A 15,476-nucleotide genomic window follows, 5' to 3' on the forward strand; every position below is an offset into this window, starting at 1 on the left:
TCAAAATATAAACTTCCAGTGAAGGACTGAAATGATCACACAAGAAGATCAAGTTTTAAGATTTTTACTGTAACAAACAAACTAAAAGTAACATTGATTAAACACTATTTCAGTAGGCCACTTATACTTGTACTCTAAACTAGAGAGAAGATCCTCTATTTAACATTTAGAATGATCAAGAAGCCCCCTCCCCCAGTTATATTTTACTTTTCCCATTAAGTGGACACTTGATTCTCCAGGAACCAGTCCAAAGCTGTTCTCAGCTCATTTTTCTTTTTCTAGCCAGATAACTTTTACCCCCCCCCACTCTGAACTGACTTTCACAGTGTGGGTTACCTTGGAGATCCCTCCTTCCAGCCAAAGCTTGGTGAGTCTTCCATTTGCGTTAAACCCTCACAACCTTGGTCTCTTCAGTTCGAGTACGAGCTTGCACCCACGTTCTGCAAGGTGAAAAACCAGGAACTTTTGCATCCCTCTCCCACTCTCTCTGTCTCTCTCTTTGATTCTCTCACATCCTGCCTGTGAGTTTCAGTGATGTTTTTAGGAAAACCTGAAGCTTGATCCTACAATAGCATATGAACATATGAAATAGGAGCAGAAGTATGCCCCTCGAGCCTGTTCCGCCATTAAACAAGATCATGGCTGATCTGTTTTTGTTTCAAAATCCACATTCCCATCTACCCCGAAAACTTTTAATTCCCATGCCTAACAAAAACCTATCCACCACCGTTTTAAAAATTTCAATGACCCTGCTTTCTGAGGCAGAGCTCCAAAGTCGCACAACCCTCTGAGGGAAAAAATTCTCCTCATCTCTGATTTAAAAGGTCATTCCCTAATTTTAAAACAATGTCCCCTGGTTCTGGACTTACCCACAAGAGGAAACATCCTTTTCACGTCCACCTTGTCAAGGCTGTTCAGGATCTTTTATACTTCATTCAAGTCACCCCTCTAAACTCTAGAGGAAACAAGCCAGTCTGTCCATTCCTCATAAGACAACCTGCTCATTCCAAGTATCAATCTAGTAAATCTCTTTCACTTCCTATGGACTCGCCCCCGCTCAAAGCACACTGCCAAGGCGATGTGAATTACATGGGCCTTGTATCCGGGTAGAAATACTAACCAGTTATTCTCTAGACAACAACTTCATTCTATCCTGGAATTAAATAGACAGTTTAAAGTATAACTATTTACAAAACCTGACATTCCTAGCATCTCCCTGGGACTTAGACACTATGGTCTGAATTTTTGCAACAGCAGAAGGCGTCTCTTGTGAAAATGGCAGAAGAGGCTGAAATCTGGAAGTCCCACCCTGGAACATGATCCCATAATTTTCACAGGGAGGGGAATGGGGACAAGGTGGGTTTTCCTCATGTGAATTTAATGGAGGCAGCTGCCCATATAAATCAGCAGCTGCCCCCAGTCTTGTGTGATTTTCGTAACCTAGGAGTGTGAAACCCGAAGTATACAGATTGCACCTGATAGGAGCAGGTTTTTGTGAATGCAAAGCAGTTTCCAGTGGCATTCCACAGGGCTCAATGTTGAGTCCCTTGCTGTTTATTGTATATATTAATGATTTGGACTTAAATGTGGGAGGCATGATTAGGAAGTTTGCAGATGACACGAAAAATGGCTGTGTAGTTGATAGTTAAAAAGGATAACTTGTCTCTAGAATGATATCAATGGTTTGGTTGAGTGGCAGAAAGGTGGCAGATGGAATTCAATCTGGAAAAGTGTGAGATAATGCATTTGGAGAGGTCAAATAAAGCAAGGGAAGACACAATAAACGGGAGGATATTGAAGGGTAGAGGAAGTGAGAGACCTTGGAGTGCATCTCCATAGGTCCCTGAAGGTGGCAGGACAGGTAGATAAGGTGGTGAAGAAAGCATATGGAATGCTTTCCTTCATTGGATGAGGTATTGAATACAAGAGCAGGGATGTAATGCTAGAACTGTATAAAACGCTGGTTAGGCTGCAGCTAGAATTTTGTGTACAGTGCTGGTTGCCACATTACAGGAAGGACATAATTGCTTTGGAAAGAGTACAGAGGAGGTTTATAAGGATGTTGCCAGAACTTAAAAATTGCAGCTATGGGGAAAGATAGGATAGGCTAGGGTTGTTTTCTTTAGAACAGAGGAGGCTGAGGGGTGACTTAATTGAAGTGTACAAAATTATAAAGAGCCTAGATAGAGTAGATAGGAAAGACTTGTTTCCCCTAGCAGAAAGGACAATTACCAGGGGACACAGATTTAAGGTAAAAGCAAAATACTGCAGATGCTGGAAATCTGAAACAAGAACAAAAATAGCTGGAAAAACACAGCAGGTCTGACAGCATCTATGGAGAGGAATACAGTTAACGTTTCGAGTCCATATGACTCTTCATCAGAACTAAGGAAAAATAGAAAAGAGGTGAAATCTAAGCTGGTTGAGGGGGGTGGGACAGGTAGAGCTGGATAGAGGGCCAGTGATAGGTGGAGGCAAAGAAGAGATTGCTAAAGATGTCATAGACAAAAGGACAAGGGGGTGTTGACGGTGGTGATATTAGCTAAGGAATGTGCTAATGATGACACTAAGGGTAGAAAGCAGGATGGGCAAGGTAGAGAAAACCCTAGTGGGCGTGGGGTGGGGGGGAAGGGATCGAAATAGGCAAAAAGGTGGAGAGAAAACAATGGATGGAAATAAATTTAAAAATAATAGAAATAGGTGGGAAAAGAAAAATATATAAAAGGTGATTGGTAGCAGGATTAGAGGGGCCATGATGAAAAACATCTTCACCCAGAGGGTGCTGGGTGTATGGAATTCACTGCCTGGTTTGGTGGTGGAGGCAGAAACCCTGAACTCATTTAAAAGGTACCTGGATCAGTATCTGAAGTGCTGTAACCTGCAAGGCTACGGACTGGGTGCTGGAAAGTGGGATTAAAATGGGTAGCTAGTTTATTTTCTTTTTCAGCCGGCACGGGCATGATGGGCTGAATGGGCTCTTTCTGTGCTGGAAGTTTTCTATGGTTCTGTGAATTTTGTGGAATACTTTGGATAGGTACCTGCTCAAAAAGATGCACTATCTGCCACTGGACTGGAAAAAAATCATTTGCTGGTGTCTAGATTTAACCCATGGGAGTAGCAGTGAGGGATTGCTGGATTTGGCAGGGCAATTTTTTTTTGCCCCTAGAAATGTAAAAACAGATGGTGAGTTCCTACAGGTATTTAAACCGTGTGGGAGGTCACCTTAATTTCCCTGTTAATTTGGTGCCTCAGATGCAGAGAACCATAGTCTTTGGCCAATTAGCAAGCTTCCCTCAGAGTTCAGCATGTTGTTGATTGCACCCATGTTGCCATAAAGGCTTCAAATCATAATTCAGACATCTTCGTCAACCGAAAGCTCTTCCATTCCCTTGATGTCCAGATAATTTGTGACCAGAATAAGGTTCTCCTTCAAGTGTGTGCAAGGTTCCCAGGTAGCTGCCATAACTCCTTCATACCGAGGAGTACCCAACTCCCTCAGTTGTTTCAGCCACCAACGTAGACCTGTGGGACTTGGCAGAGCAATTTTCCTTCTAGGGCACAGGAGGCATCCCTTAAGGACTTGGCTAATGATCCCCTTTAGGAGTCCACAAACTGAGGCCGTGCAACTACAAAGCAGCCATGTTGTCACAAGCAGTACAGCAGAGCAGGCCATTGGCATTTTAAAGATCAGATTCAGGTACCTCAATTGCTCTATTCAAACCAGTATGCCTGAGTAAGGGTATCCAGAATAGTTGTGTGTAGCATGCCGTATAACATCGAACAGCAGAGAGGCCTACAACTCGAAGACACGTTGCCAAGGTCTGAGCTCCAGTCTCTGAGGAGGATGATAAGTAGGAGGACGATGAAGAAGCCCCTGTCCATTCTCAAATCTGATATGGAGGAGGATGAGGAGGGTGGCAATGGCAGAATGGGAGACATGGCCATGTTGCCAGGGCTGATTTTGTGCAGGAAAGGCTCATCAGCAGGCGTGCCTTGTTCCAAACAATTTCACGTAGGATCTGCAGATATAACACTTGCCATCAACCAGTCACTGGTGAGCAAACTCCAACCAAAGAACATTTCATATGGAAGGTACACTTATTCAGGGCATTGCACATCCTTGGCAAGAGAGAGAAGCTACATAAACGATTTTGACTCAAATCGTATATGGCTGATCAACCATCACCATCATAACCATTGTCCTCAGCATATTGCAAACACACAACATGTGAAGTCATTTGCAACCTGGCCCCCTCACGTAACTGCCAGTGGGATGCCAAAGCAATCACCTTGTGCCTACTCAAACCATGCCCACAATGCTGAGAGTACCAGTAATCATCTCAGTTCCAGGACATCATGTATTATGTCCTAGGCCCAATCATCTTCAGCTGCTTCTTCAATAACCTTCCCTCCATCATAAGGTCAGAAGTGGGGGTGTTCACAGATGATTGCACAGTGCTCAGCACCATTCATGATTTCTCAGACATTGAAGCAGTTTGTCTCCCTATGCAGCAAGACCTGGACAGCATTCAGGTTTGGGCTGTTTGAGTGCCAGGCAGTGACCATCACCAATGTGGGACAATCCAACCATTTCTCTTTGACATTGAGTGGTGTTCACCTTTGCTGAATCGCCCATTATCAACATCTTGGGGGTTATCATTGACCAGAAACTGAACTGGACTGGCCATATAAATACCGTGGCTACAAGAACACAGAGAGGCTGGGAATTCTGCAGCGAGTAACTCACCTCCTGACTCCCAGAGCCTGTCCACCACCTACAAGGCATAACTCAAGAGTGTGATGGAATACTCTCCACTTGACTGGATGAGTGCAGCTCCAACTATACTCAAGAAGCTCGCTACCATCCAGGACACAGCAGCCTCTTAATTGGCACTCTATCCACTACCTTAAATATTCACTCCCTCCATCACTGATGCACAGTGGCAATAGTATGTACCATCTACAAGAAGCACCCCAGAAACTCACCAAGGTTCCTGTGACCTTCCAAATCCGTGACCTCTCCCACCTAGAAGGACAAGGGCAGCAGGTGCTTGGGAACATCACCACTTCCAAGTTTCTCTCCAAGTCGCACATCATCCTGACCTGGAACTATATCACCATTCCTTCACTGTCACTGGGTCAAAATCCTGGAACTCTCTTCCTAACAGCACTTCCTACACCACAAAAAAAAACAAGAACAGAATTACCTGGAAAAACTCAGCAGGTCTGGCAGCATTGTCGAAGAAAAGAATTGACGTATCGAGTCCTCATGACGCTTCGACAGAACTTGAGTTCGAGTCCAAGAAAGAGTTGAAATATAAGCTGGTTTAAGGTGTGTGTGTGGGGGGCGGAGAGAGAGAGAGAGAGAGAGAGAGGTGGAGGGGGGGTGGTGTGGTTGTAGGGACAAACAAGCAGTGATAGAAGCAGATCATCAAAAGATGTCAACAACAGTAGTACAAAAGAACACATTGGTGTTAAAGTTAAAGTTGGTGATATTATCTAAATGAATGTGCTAATTAAGAATGGATGGTAGGGCACTCAAGGTATAGCTCTAGTGGGGGTGTTTTTCTTTTAAATAATGGAAATAGGTGGGAAAAGGAAAATCTTTATAATTTATTGAAAAAAAAAAGGAAGGGGGAAACAGAAAGGGGGTGGAGATGGGGGAGGGAGCTCACGACCTAAAGTTGTTGAATTCAATATTCAGTCCGGAAGGCTGTAAAGTGCCTAGTCGGAAGATGAGGTGTTGTTCCTCCAGTTTGCGTTGGGCTTCACTGGAACAATGCAGCAAGCCAAGGACAGACATGTGGGCAAGAGAGCAGGGTGGAGTGTTAAAATGGCAAGCGACAGGGAGGTTTGGGTCATTCTTGCGGACAGACCGCAGGTGTTCTGCAAAGCTGTCGCCCAGTTTACGTTTGGTCTCTCCAATGTAGAGGAGACCACATTGGGAGCAACGAATGCAGTAGACTAAGTTGGGGGAAATGCAAATGAAATGCTGCTTCACTTGAAAGGAGTGTTTGGGTCCTTGGACGGTGAGGAGAGAGGAAGTGAAGGGGCAGGTGTTGCATCTTTTGTGTGGGCATGGGGTTGTGCCATAGGAGGGGGTTGAGGAGTAGGGCGTGATGGAGGAGTGGACCAGGGTGTCCCAGAGGGAGCGATCCCTACGGAATGCCGATAAGGGGAGTGAAGGGAAGATGTGTTTGGTGGTGGCATCATGCTGGAGTTGGCGGAAATGGCGGAGGATGATCCTTTGAATGCGGAGGCTGGTGGGGTGATAAGTGAGGACAAGGGGGACCCTATCATGTTTCTGGGAGGGAGGAGAAGGCGTGAGGGCGGATGCGCGGGAGATGGGCCGGACACAGTTGAGGGCCCTGTCAACGACCGTGGGTGGAAAACCTCGGTTAAGGAAGAAGGAGGACATGTCAGAGGAACTGTTTTTGAAGGTAGCATCATCGGAACAGATGCGACGGAGGCGAAGGAACTGAGAGAATGGGATGGAGTCCTTACAGGAAGCGGGTGTGAGGAGCTGTAGTCGAGATAGCTGTGGGAGTCGGTGGGTTTGTAATGGATATTGGTGGACAGTCTATCACCAGAGATTGAGACAGAGAGGTCAAGGAAGGGAAGGGAAGTGTCAGAGATGGACCACGTGAAAATGATGTAGGAAGCGGTTTCAGAACATGGGTTGCCATCACCTTCTCAAGGGCAATTAGGGATGGACAATAAATGCTGGCCTAGCCAGCGATTCCAACATCCTGTGACTGAATTAATAAAAAGAAAAAAATAATAGGAATCATGACTTCACACCCAATACATGCTGATATGATTGTGTGTGCCAACATACATGCAGATAAGGCATATTGGGCAGGTTGAGGTCATAACTGGCATGCAACAGCTCTTTTGGATGCTGCGCATGCTCATTCATTCAGCCTCATGGTCCAGTGTCAGAACTGGGTGACATAAGCAACATTCATTGCTTCCATAAACTTACCCTCACAAAGCACAGCCTCTGCCACCTGTAATGCAAAGGCATTCAAAATAATGGGGACAGCAGATAAGCAATCCTCCCTGGAGCATACATGGCATCTTGACCTGCATTGCCTACACCTAGGCCAATGCATAACATTGATACCCAGATGACTACCTTGCACCCACACTCATGTTTAAGATGCACCTTCTGACCTCCATCTGTTGTAGAGTCTGATCATTGAGTTTCCTTTAAAGTCAAGCATGGATGGACAATGAATGATGCAAGGAGTATCTCAGTCCTTGATCCTTTGGTCACTGCAACCTTATGTGGTAGAGCAGAGAAGCACGAAGCCTTCCAATGCCTCATAAATCTGGGCATACCCTTGTTTCTGATGACATCAATGCGAGACAGACCTCAGCATTCTACTTTCAGTGCCAATGGTAAGAATTTCCTCATTTTGTTAACATTCTCATTGAGTTTGGTAGTATACAAACACACATCAAGACAACTAAGAGTGTACGTACACGTATTCAAAAAGTGCTCAGTTGTGATACTTACGAAGTGAAAGAGGTAGCCACGGTGAACCCATTAGTGGTCTAGGTGATACGGCGCCTGCATTCGCGCACACTCCTATGCAGAGGAGGTGGAGGCAGGCTATTCATTTCTCAGTCTATATGGCAATGAGGAATGTGGTGGCTAGCCTCATCGTGCAGGCATTCATTGGGGACTTACTTCGCACTGCAATCTCTGCATCCCTGCATGGGCAGCCATATCCGGTGGCACCTGTGGAGCAGGCGAGGGCTCTGGCGGAGGGACTGGGGAGGTGGAAGAAGATGAAGGTGCTCTGGGTATTTTGAGGAGCCCTTGGTTCCCTCAGCATTCTCAGTGACCTGCATTGCCCCGGGTTGGCCTTCAGGTGGGGTTGATGTGGTGGCTGCTGGTGTGCAGCAGTCGTCCATTTCAGCATCTGTTGGACCAACAGTGGGACCGTCCTGTTCAGGATACACAGTTCCTCATGTATTCCTTGGATGGAGGCATAGGCTGATTCAGGCTACTGAATTAAGCTTGCACCCTTTCCTGGCCAATATACTGCTCTTGCATCCACTCCAAGTGCTGCTGCAGAGAGGCCAATCTCTGATGGTCGGAGCTCATGTGTTTGAGCCCCTGGGACAATGTGGAGCTCATGACGGTGATGGACTCCTCCATTGGCAGTCCAAGAGCTCCCACTGCCTCAGGGAACTCCACCGAATGCCCACACATCTGCATCTCATTGTCCAAATACTACACCCCAAAAGATGACTCCCAAGGCTGCATGTTTCAGCTCACTGGAGCATTATAGTGGACTTTCCTTCCTCCTCCAAGGAGGACTGTGCACAAATATCTCTGACTCTGACACCTCCCCCTACGCTCTGGTGCTGTGCCCATCATCCTGTACCACCAACTCACACATGCAATAGAACCCTTCGATGTGTTGGTATCCGAGTTGGGGATAGTTGGGCTAGTCTGATCTGACACTGCCTCCTCAGAATTCTCTTCCTCTTCCTAATGCCCAGATGATCTGGCCCAAGGTGTTGGGGGTTGGGAAAGGGGTGAGGGAGCAGAGCTGGGACCTGTGTGAGGCACAAAAGGAGTTATTTAGGTCTGGCCCTTCACATTGGCCTTTAGCCATGCCCAGGCTGCACTTATGATACAACCGCATCCTTCTGCTCCTTCTCATGCCAATGTCCCGCTTTGCTTAGTGAACTGACTGTGTAACTTCCACCATTACCACCATGCTCCAGAGTGCATTTAACAGTGCCTTTATCAGCTGCTACAGACGCCTTGCCATCACTGACAGAAAACTGCAAAGACACCCTAGCTGTCTCCATGACTATCTGTTCAACGGTTCTAATTGGTTCCAGCCAGGCTGAGTCGCCCCTAGTTCAGGCAGTCTCCTTGGCGTTCTGCGTCCTCTTCGACTGCAAAGACAGCATGAATTTATGTTAGCCTGACTTTTCGTGGATGCAGGGAGAATTCTCTGTAATGTGTCCATGCTTCACAATGTTCATTCACATCGGTTCTTTGCGCACCCCCATGAGCAGCTTACACATACATGTCTCAATGCTATAGCAGAGGTATATGACAGGTCTCGCACCATAACTGCAGCATGATGATGTTACCCTTCATTCGGATCTCTGTGTGAATGAGCCAAGCTACTCACCTTGCTGGAACGTAGCATGTTGTGGAACCTTTTCTGGCACTGGATCCAGGACCTGTGGTGCTCACTGTAGCATGAATTTCCAGCTAGTGGTGGCTGGAGCATTGCACCGGCCAACAGGGCACAGAACTTGTTTCATCTTCTGTACCTTGTCCACTAATATTTGCAGATCCTGATAGCTGATCCCTGGGGAGCTGGACTCGCTCCTTCTCCAGTGTCTCCTCTGTGTGACACTCTTCAATACAAATGTAAAACAAAAGGGTTGTGAGCCATGCATCTTACAATATTCTCATTCACACTTTAGTGCTTACGGGCACTAACCAGCTTCACCATTTCATCAGTGTGTACTTTTGAGGTGTGGTTGAGGAAATGGCTCTGCACAAATGCATGGTGCCATGAATGTTGCGGCTGTCACTCCTAGATACGGTGTGTTCCCGATCACTAACAGCCCTGCTGGCTTACTCCTTCTTAGTCACACTGTTGTACCATGTCAATGTGAGTACATCCTGATGGATGGGTGGCAAGAGGGCAAGTGAATGGGCTAAAGACTGTGGCCCTGTTCATCATACTGAGGCATAGCAACATTACTGCAGAATAGCATTACCAGGTAGTAGTGCCAAGATGATGACGTCTCCTCTGAAGCTCAGGGACTATACCATGACTTTCCTACCTCACAAATGGGCCTTTCTGAAGAGTTGCTTTTTACATCTGCACGAATTGCCTAACCCACACTGGGCCCGCCTCTGACCCCACTACTTCCCGCCTTGACTCCTATTATAGCCATCCCCGGACCGAAAATTGGAAGTTCGGGACCACTGCTTCCCTTTAACCTTTAACAACCAAGTCACCCGGCTTGTCAGCAGAATTCAGAGCAGGTCATATGACCCCATTCATTCCTACATCTTGCCCTAAATTAAAGACACAGACCTGAAACAAACTAATCTCATAAACTTCATATTTGTAACACATGCACTTCGATTTTAAAGTTGGTAATATGCTGTGCAAAGGATGGCAGCAAATCTGCAGTTTAGCCTCTTTTTAACCTGTCTAAAATCAATTGATTAATCTTACTGCAACTTTTCTTTTAGGCACCAGACCACATAAGTGCCCTGACTGTGCTATGGCCTTTGTTACAAGTGGTGAGGTCGTGCGGCACAGACGTTACAAACATACCCATGAGAAGCCATTCAAGTGCTCAATCTGTGATTATGCTAGTGTGGAGGTGAGTGCAGCACTGTGTCTGTGGAGTGCAATTAACAGGTATCAGGGATCATTGTTGCTGTGGGGCTACACTGGGGCAGTGCTAATGACCTGGACACAGAAGTTCATGTGTAGCACAATTCAGGTGCATCCATCTGCCTGAACTCAGGCTGAAGACAGTAAGAAAAATTAGGAGCACCAGATGTGAGTTCAAATCCAGCAAAGGCTGATAAAGTCACAGTCTTCTTTCCATGCTTCCTGCATTCACTGCTCCTTTCTCTGAGTTGCAAAGGTCCTGATCCTTTACTAAATCAATTTGTCAGTTTTGTCACTTCTATCCATCAGGTGGTACTTTCCCTTTCACATTATTAAGCGTCACTTGTATGCAGAATGAGTGGTGTAGCTTGATGCTTAATCAAAAACTGCAATCTCTGTTGCACACATAATTTAAAAGCAGGATAGTGGGTTATTTTTCATAGCGCTGTATTTTTCCCCCAAAAGGTGAAAGAGGCACAAATTTTAAAGTTTGAATGTATCACGATAACTTCCAGTCTATCTCCTATTGGTGTGTAGGATCCTTTGCATTGATTGGGTTTTCTGTGGGAGGTCGTAAAGTGTGGTAGAATTTGGGAGAATTGACTTTGCGGCTGGAAAGCCATGAGCATACCCATTTCATTTTGCAACCAAAAAGTTATTTCCGAAAGACGGCACGAAACACCTAGGCTTCTATATTAATTATTGTGGCTTCAACCTTTTACTTTGCCTTAGATGGTGGGAAAGTAAAAACATTTTCAGATAAGTCCAAAGTGAAATTTGTGATCATGCTTTTTATAAAAAATGTCTTGGTGTGCCTTCAAAACTAACTAGAGACCTCATGGTAGTGCCTGAAGAAGATCCAGGTCTCCTTAAAAATGATCTAAATCGCACCTCAAATCATCTAAATTCTCTAAGTTGCACTACCTTTCCCTGCTTAGTATTGGAGTCAGAAATCATATGCATTGCATCTTTATGACATCAGCATTGCATTTCCAGCTCTGATTTTTGTAAGGAGGTGCTGGAAATTTCAATTACTCCATCACCTTTGTAAATTCGGGAAGAAAGCAGTATTCAGTTGATCCACCAGCTGAAACAGTACCAAGAACACAATGGAAATTCATTTTAAAGATCCCAGGAAATCATGCATTTGAAGATTAGACTGGGCGAGGAGGAAAGTTCAGAGCAGCAATAGGTATAAAAAAAAAGCAAGGAAGGTTGTGTGTGAAGCGGGATTGGCAGCTAGAAACAAAAGAGCGGTTGCATGTCAGATGACCAGCGATTGCATACTGCCCAAGAGTGCAAACGAAAATGCTCAAATTTTTGAGTTTTATATGAAGTAGAAAATTATTGAAAGAAAATAAAGAACTGAGCTGCTTGCAGACACCTTCAGGTGTGGAAGAGATGTCGGAGTCACATTTGAAGTCAGAGAAGATTCAGAAGAAGGCAGGAATATCAATAGGCGAAGAAAGACTAAGATTAGATCTATCCGAGGTGTTAGCTATGTGTTAGACATGTAAGATACATATAGAAATTAGGATGGCCATTGCTCAACTGAAGAGTACCAAGAAGATCAAGAATCAGTGATTCAGCTGTTGCACTAAGGATTGGGAGACCTGAGTCCTATACCTGGAATAAAAAGTCAGAATGCAAAACGTTACCTATAACTAATAAAGAAAGAACAAGCTTGCATTTACCATAGATCATTATGTATAGGTTGACTTGGCATTTAAGACGTCCCATTTTCTCAGCACCAAAACTCATGTCTAGGCCTCAGCTTGTAAGTTAACCCCTGCAATATTTATATGCATGCTTAGAGATATACTTGCATTTGAAGGCAGCCTCAATTTTTTAGCTCAGAAATACATGGTTAGATTTATGCCTGCCTTATAAGTTAGGACATGGATTCAAGCAGGCAATAGGGGCAGTGTTGCCAAGAAGATATATGAGAGTTCAAGACACTCTCACAGAGCAAACCATGCATGGCATAATGAGTGATGAACAGAAATGGGTCTTCCAGCAAACGGAACGAAGTATGAAGCTGCTTTTAAGTTAAGAGTTAACTTATCGGATAACTATGCTGCAGCGAGGGAATTTGGTGTTTGTGGAAAAGTGGTGTGAGAATAAAAGAAGAAGGAATTCATCTTGGAGAAGATGCTCAAGACCAAATGCACCCATCAGAACAGGGACCAGACATTGGTCTGATCTTGAGAGCATATATTGGAATGGGTCCGTGAAAATCATCAGAATGGTTACATGGTCACCAAAAATGAAAAGTGTATATATGCACTTAAGTAGGCCAAATCAAACCCTGAGCCCAACAAAGATTCCAGAGCAACAGCTAGTTGGTATAGCTACTTTATGAAACAAATATGATCAAATATGACTGTGCTGAATGGCAGAGCAGGCTTGAGAGGCTGAATGGCCTACTCTTGCGTTCAATGTCTAGTATTGTGGCAGAAGACCATGATTGCTCAGAGACTGCCAAAAGACCTCTGCCAAAATTACTAGTTTCCAGTGATTCATCGTCAGAGAGTGGCAAAAACAAGAGTGCCCATTATGCCACATCGGCAGCATGGATGAAATGCCCATGAGTTTCAAAGTGGCCCAGTAACCCGAACTGTGGAGTAGAAAAGCTCGAAAACTTGTTCTAGTGAAAACTACAGGACATGTCAAGGCAAACAAGATTCACGGTGCTCCTAGTCTTCATGGCTAACGGAGCAAAATTAAAGCCTGCGGTAATTTTCAAATGTAAAACCACGTTGAAAATCAAGTTCCCTACAGGAGTATTTGTGCATGTCCATGACAAACGGTTAAATGGATGAGGATGGGGTGAAGTTGTGAATTGATTGTGGAATAGGCATCTCAGTAGCCTACGCAAAGAACACAGCTTGTTAGCGTGGGACATATTCAGATCCGATATAACTGATGAGACCAAGAGGCACTGTGAAGAAATAACACCCACATTGCAGTTGTCCAGAGGGTCTAACGCCCGTAGTTCAACCTTTGGATGTGTGGCTCAACAAGCCATTCAAGGATCATGTTCGCACCAAATGGAATATGGGGGGATGGTTGACGGGGGAAATATCTCCACAAAGCATGTCCTGCTTGACGTTTTGTGTGGTTTTGTCATTTAATCGTGGAATGCTATTAATGCACAAAGTGTCATCAGCTCATTCAAAGAATGCAGAATATCCAATTTAGTGGATGGAGAAGTAGATGATTTGTAATGGAGGGACGGTTCTGAAATCGAAGGCACCAAATCAGATCCAGAGATGGATCCTTATGATGAAGGTATAGTCAAAGTAACTCAGGATGAATTCGTTGAACTCTTTGCGTCAGTTGCTGAAAATGATGAATTTGACGATTTTTAAAACATGATTGTGGTAAAGCTATCCTCACAGAATTATTTAAATAAATAAAATGTGACAGTGATTTAATTTGAATTATCAGTGTTGTTTTTTTTTCACATTTCAAAATGGCGACCAACTACATCAACACTAGCAGTTCACATTTTATACTCAACATGTAATTCGCCCCCCATTTTTGGGAGGATTTTTTGAAGCTTCAAAGGTCAACTTATAATCCATGATCTACATTACACAGTATGTTTCATGACCTCGGAATATTCCAAATGCTTTACAGCCTGTGAAATACTTTTGAAGTGTAGTCATTGTTGTTTGGTAGGGAATAGAACAGATAGTTTGCATTCTGGAAGCTCCCATCAACAGCAGTGATATAAATGGCCAGGTAGTTGTTTTGATCGAGGGATAAATATTACACAGGACACCAGGAGAATTCTCCTCTTTGCATAGAACCATGGGATCTTTTACATCCACCTGAGGGGGCAGGTGAGGCTTCAGTTTAATATCTCAGCTGAAAGATAGTGATTTGGGAGGAACGAGATAGCCATGAAACATTGCTTTGGTAGAAGACCATATAATGGTAACTTGTTCCATGGCGCACAGTGTCAGATCTTGTCTAAAGTTTTGATTTGTATTGAATGATAAACTGATTGAAGTGTTAAAGATCAAGGTACAGCATCTACAGTATATATCATTCCAGTCAATTGCCAGACTTGGCCATGTATTCATATTTCTCTACAGACTGACCAGATGTGTTTCCAGCCCTCGGTAATTGTACTGGTGGTCTAATAAGGTCTGAAAATAGTAGCACCATACCTGTAAAATAAGTGGTGTGGACTGAGCTTCTTCATGACCCCTTTGGGTTTAAAACATTGGTCATGCATTTCTGTTGCAGTTGAGAAAAAGGCAATTAAGGCCATCAAATAGTCAGTGAATCAAGCTAGTTACATATTACAGTTTCTATTCTATATCTTAATTATTAGTTTCCTTTGTAAACTACAGATATCACACCTCACTGTACTTTTCATGTTTTATTCTTATTAGGTGAGTAAACTGAAACGACACATCCGTTCCCACACAGGGGAGCGTCCATACCCATGTACGTTTTGCAGCTATGCTAGCAGAGATACATACAAGCTGAAGCGACACATGAGAACTCACTTAGGTATGTTAAAGACATTTTGGTGATTTACACAGTGCATTGAACATTGAGTTCCTATCTGTTAATATCTCAACTGGGGAGTCAAAAGTTGTAATAGTTGTAATTTACTGTTACGGTCAGAAGATTGCTGTTTTTGCATCTTTAAACTCTTTTCTTGAAGAATAGTTTGAAGTAATGGAAGGATTCACAGGTTCCTTAACTGACAGTCTTCGACATGAACACTCCTTCCATGGCCATGACCATATGACAAATGGCGTGGTTGGTCCTATACAGTTGAGGATTTTCTGGGTTCCCACAGCCTATGTATTGAGGAGGGGCACACCACCCATCGGAGGCACAAGCTTTAATGTCCCAGAACTTAGAGCCAGAACTCTGATCTCTGCAAGCCAGTTTGAGCCTTGCACCTCCTGACTCAGGCAGCAGTGCTACCACCAAGCCAAAGGTTCTTGCCATTCAGCTGGTAGACATACAATATAATTCTATAAAGAAAACCCTTGTCTTAATAAAGAGCTTCCACCAAAAGGCCTAATGATAAAGACATCACCGTCATTAAAT

The 15,476-nt window shown here is 44.3% G+C and overlaps 1 protein-coding gene across 1 annotated transcript in view; it reads left to right on the forward strand.

The window, feature by feature from the left end:
* Nucleotides 1-15,476, forward strand: part of LOC121287544 (transcriptional repressor CTCF-like) — a 58,233-nt gene that overhangs the window by 21,046 nt on the left and 21,711 nt on the right. Inside the window, exons 8-9 of the mRNA XM_041205476.1 lie at nucleotides 10,250-10,383; nucleotides 14,804-14,924. Coding sequence (XP_041061410.1) covers nucleotides 10,250-10,383; nucleotides 14,804-14,924 — 255 coding nt within the window. The remainder of the gene's footprint in view (nucleotides 1-10,249; nucleotides 10,384-14,803; nucleotides 14,925-15,476) is intronic.

This window comes from Carcharodon carcharias, chromosome 14 (genome assembly GCF_017639515.1).
Source record: "Carcharodon carcharias isolate sCarCar2 chromosome 14, sCarCar2.pri, whole genome shotgun sequence".
Lineage (NCBI taxonomy): Eukaryota > Metazoa > Chordata > Chondrichthyes > Lamniformes > Lamnidae > Carcharodon > Carcharodon carcharias.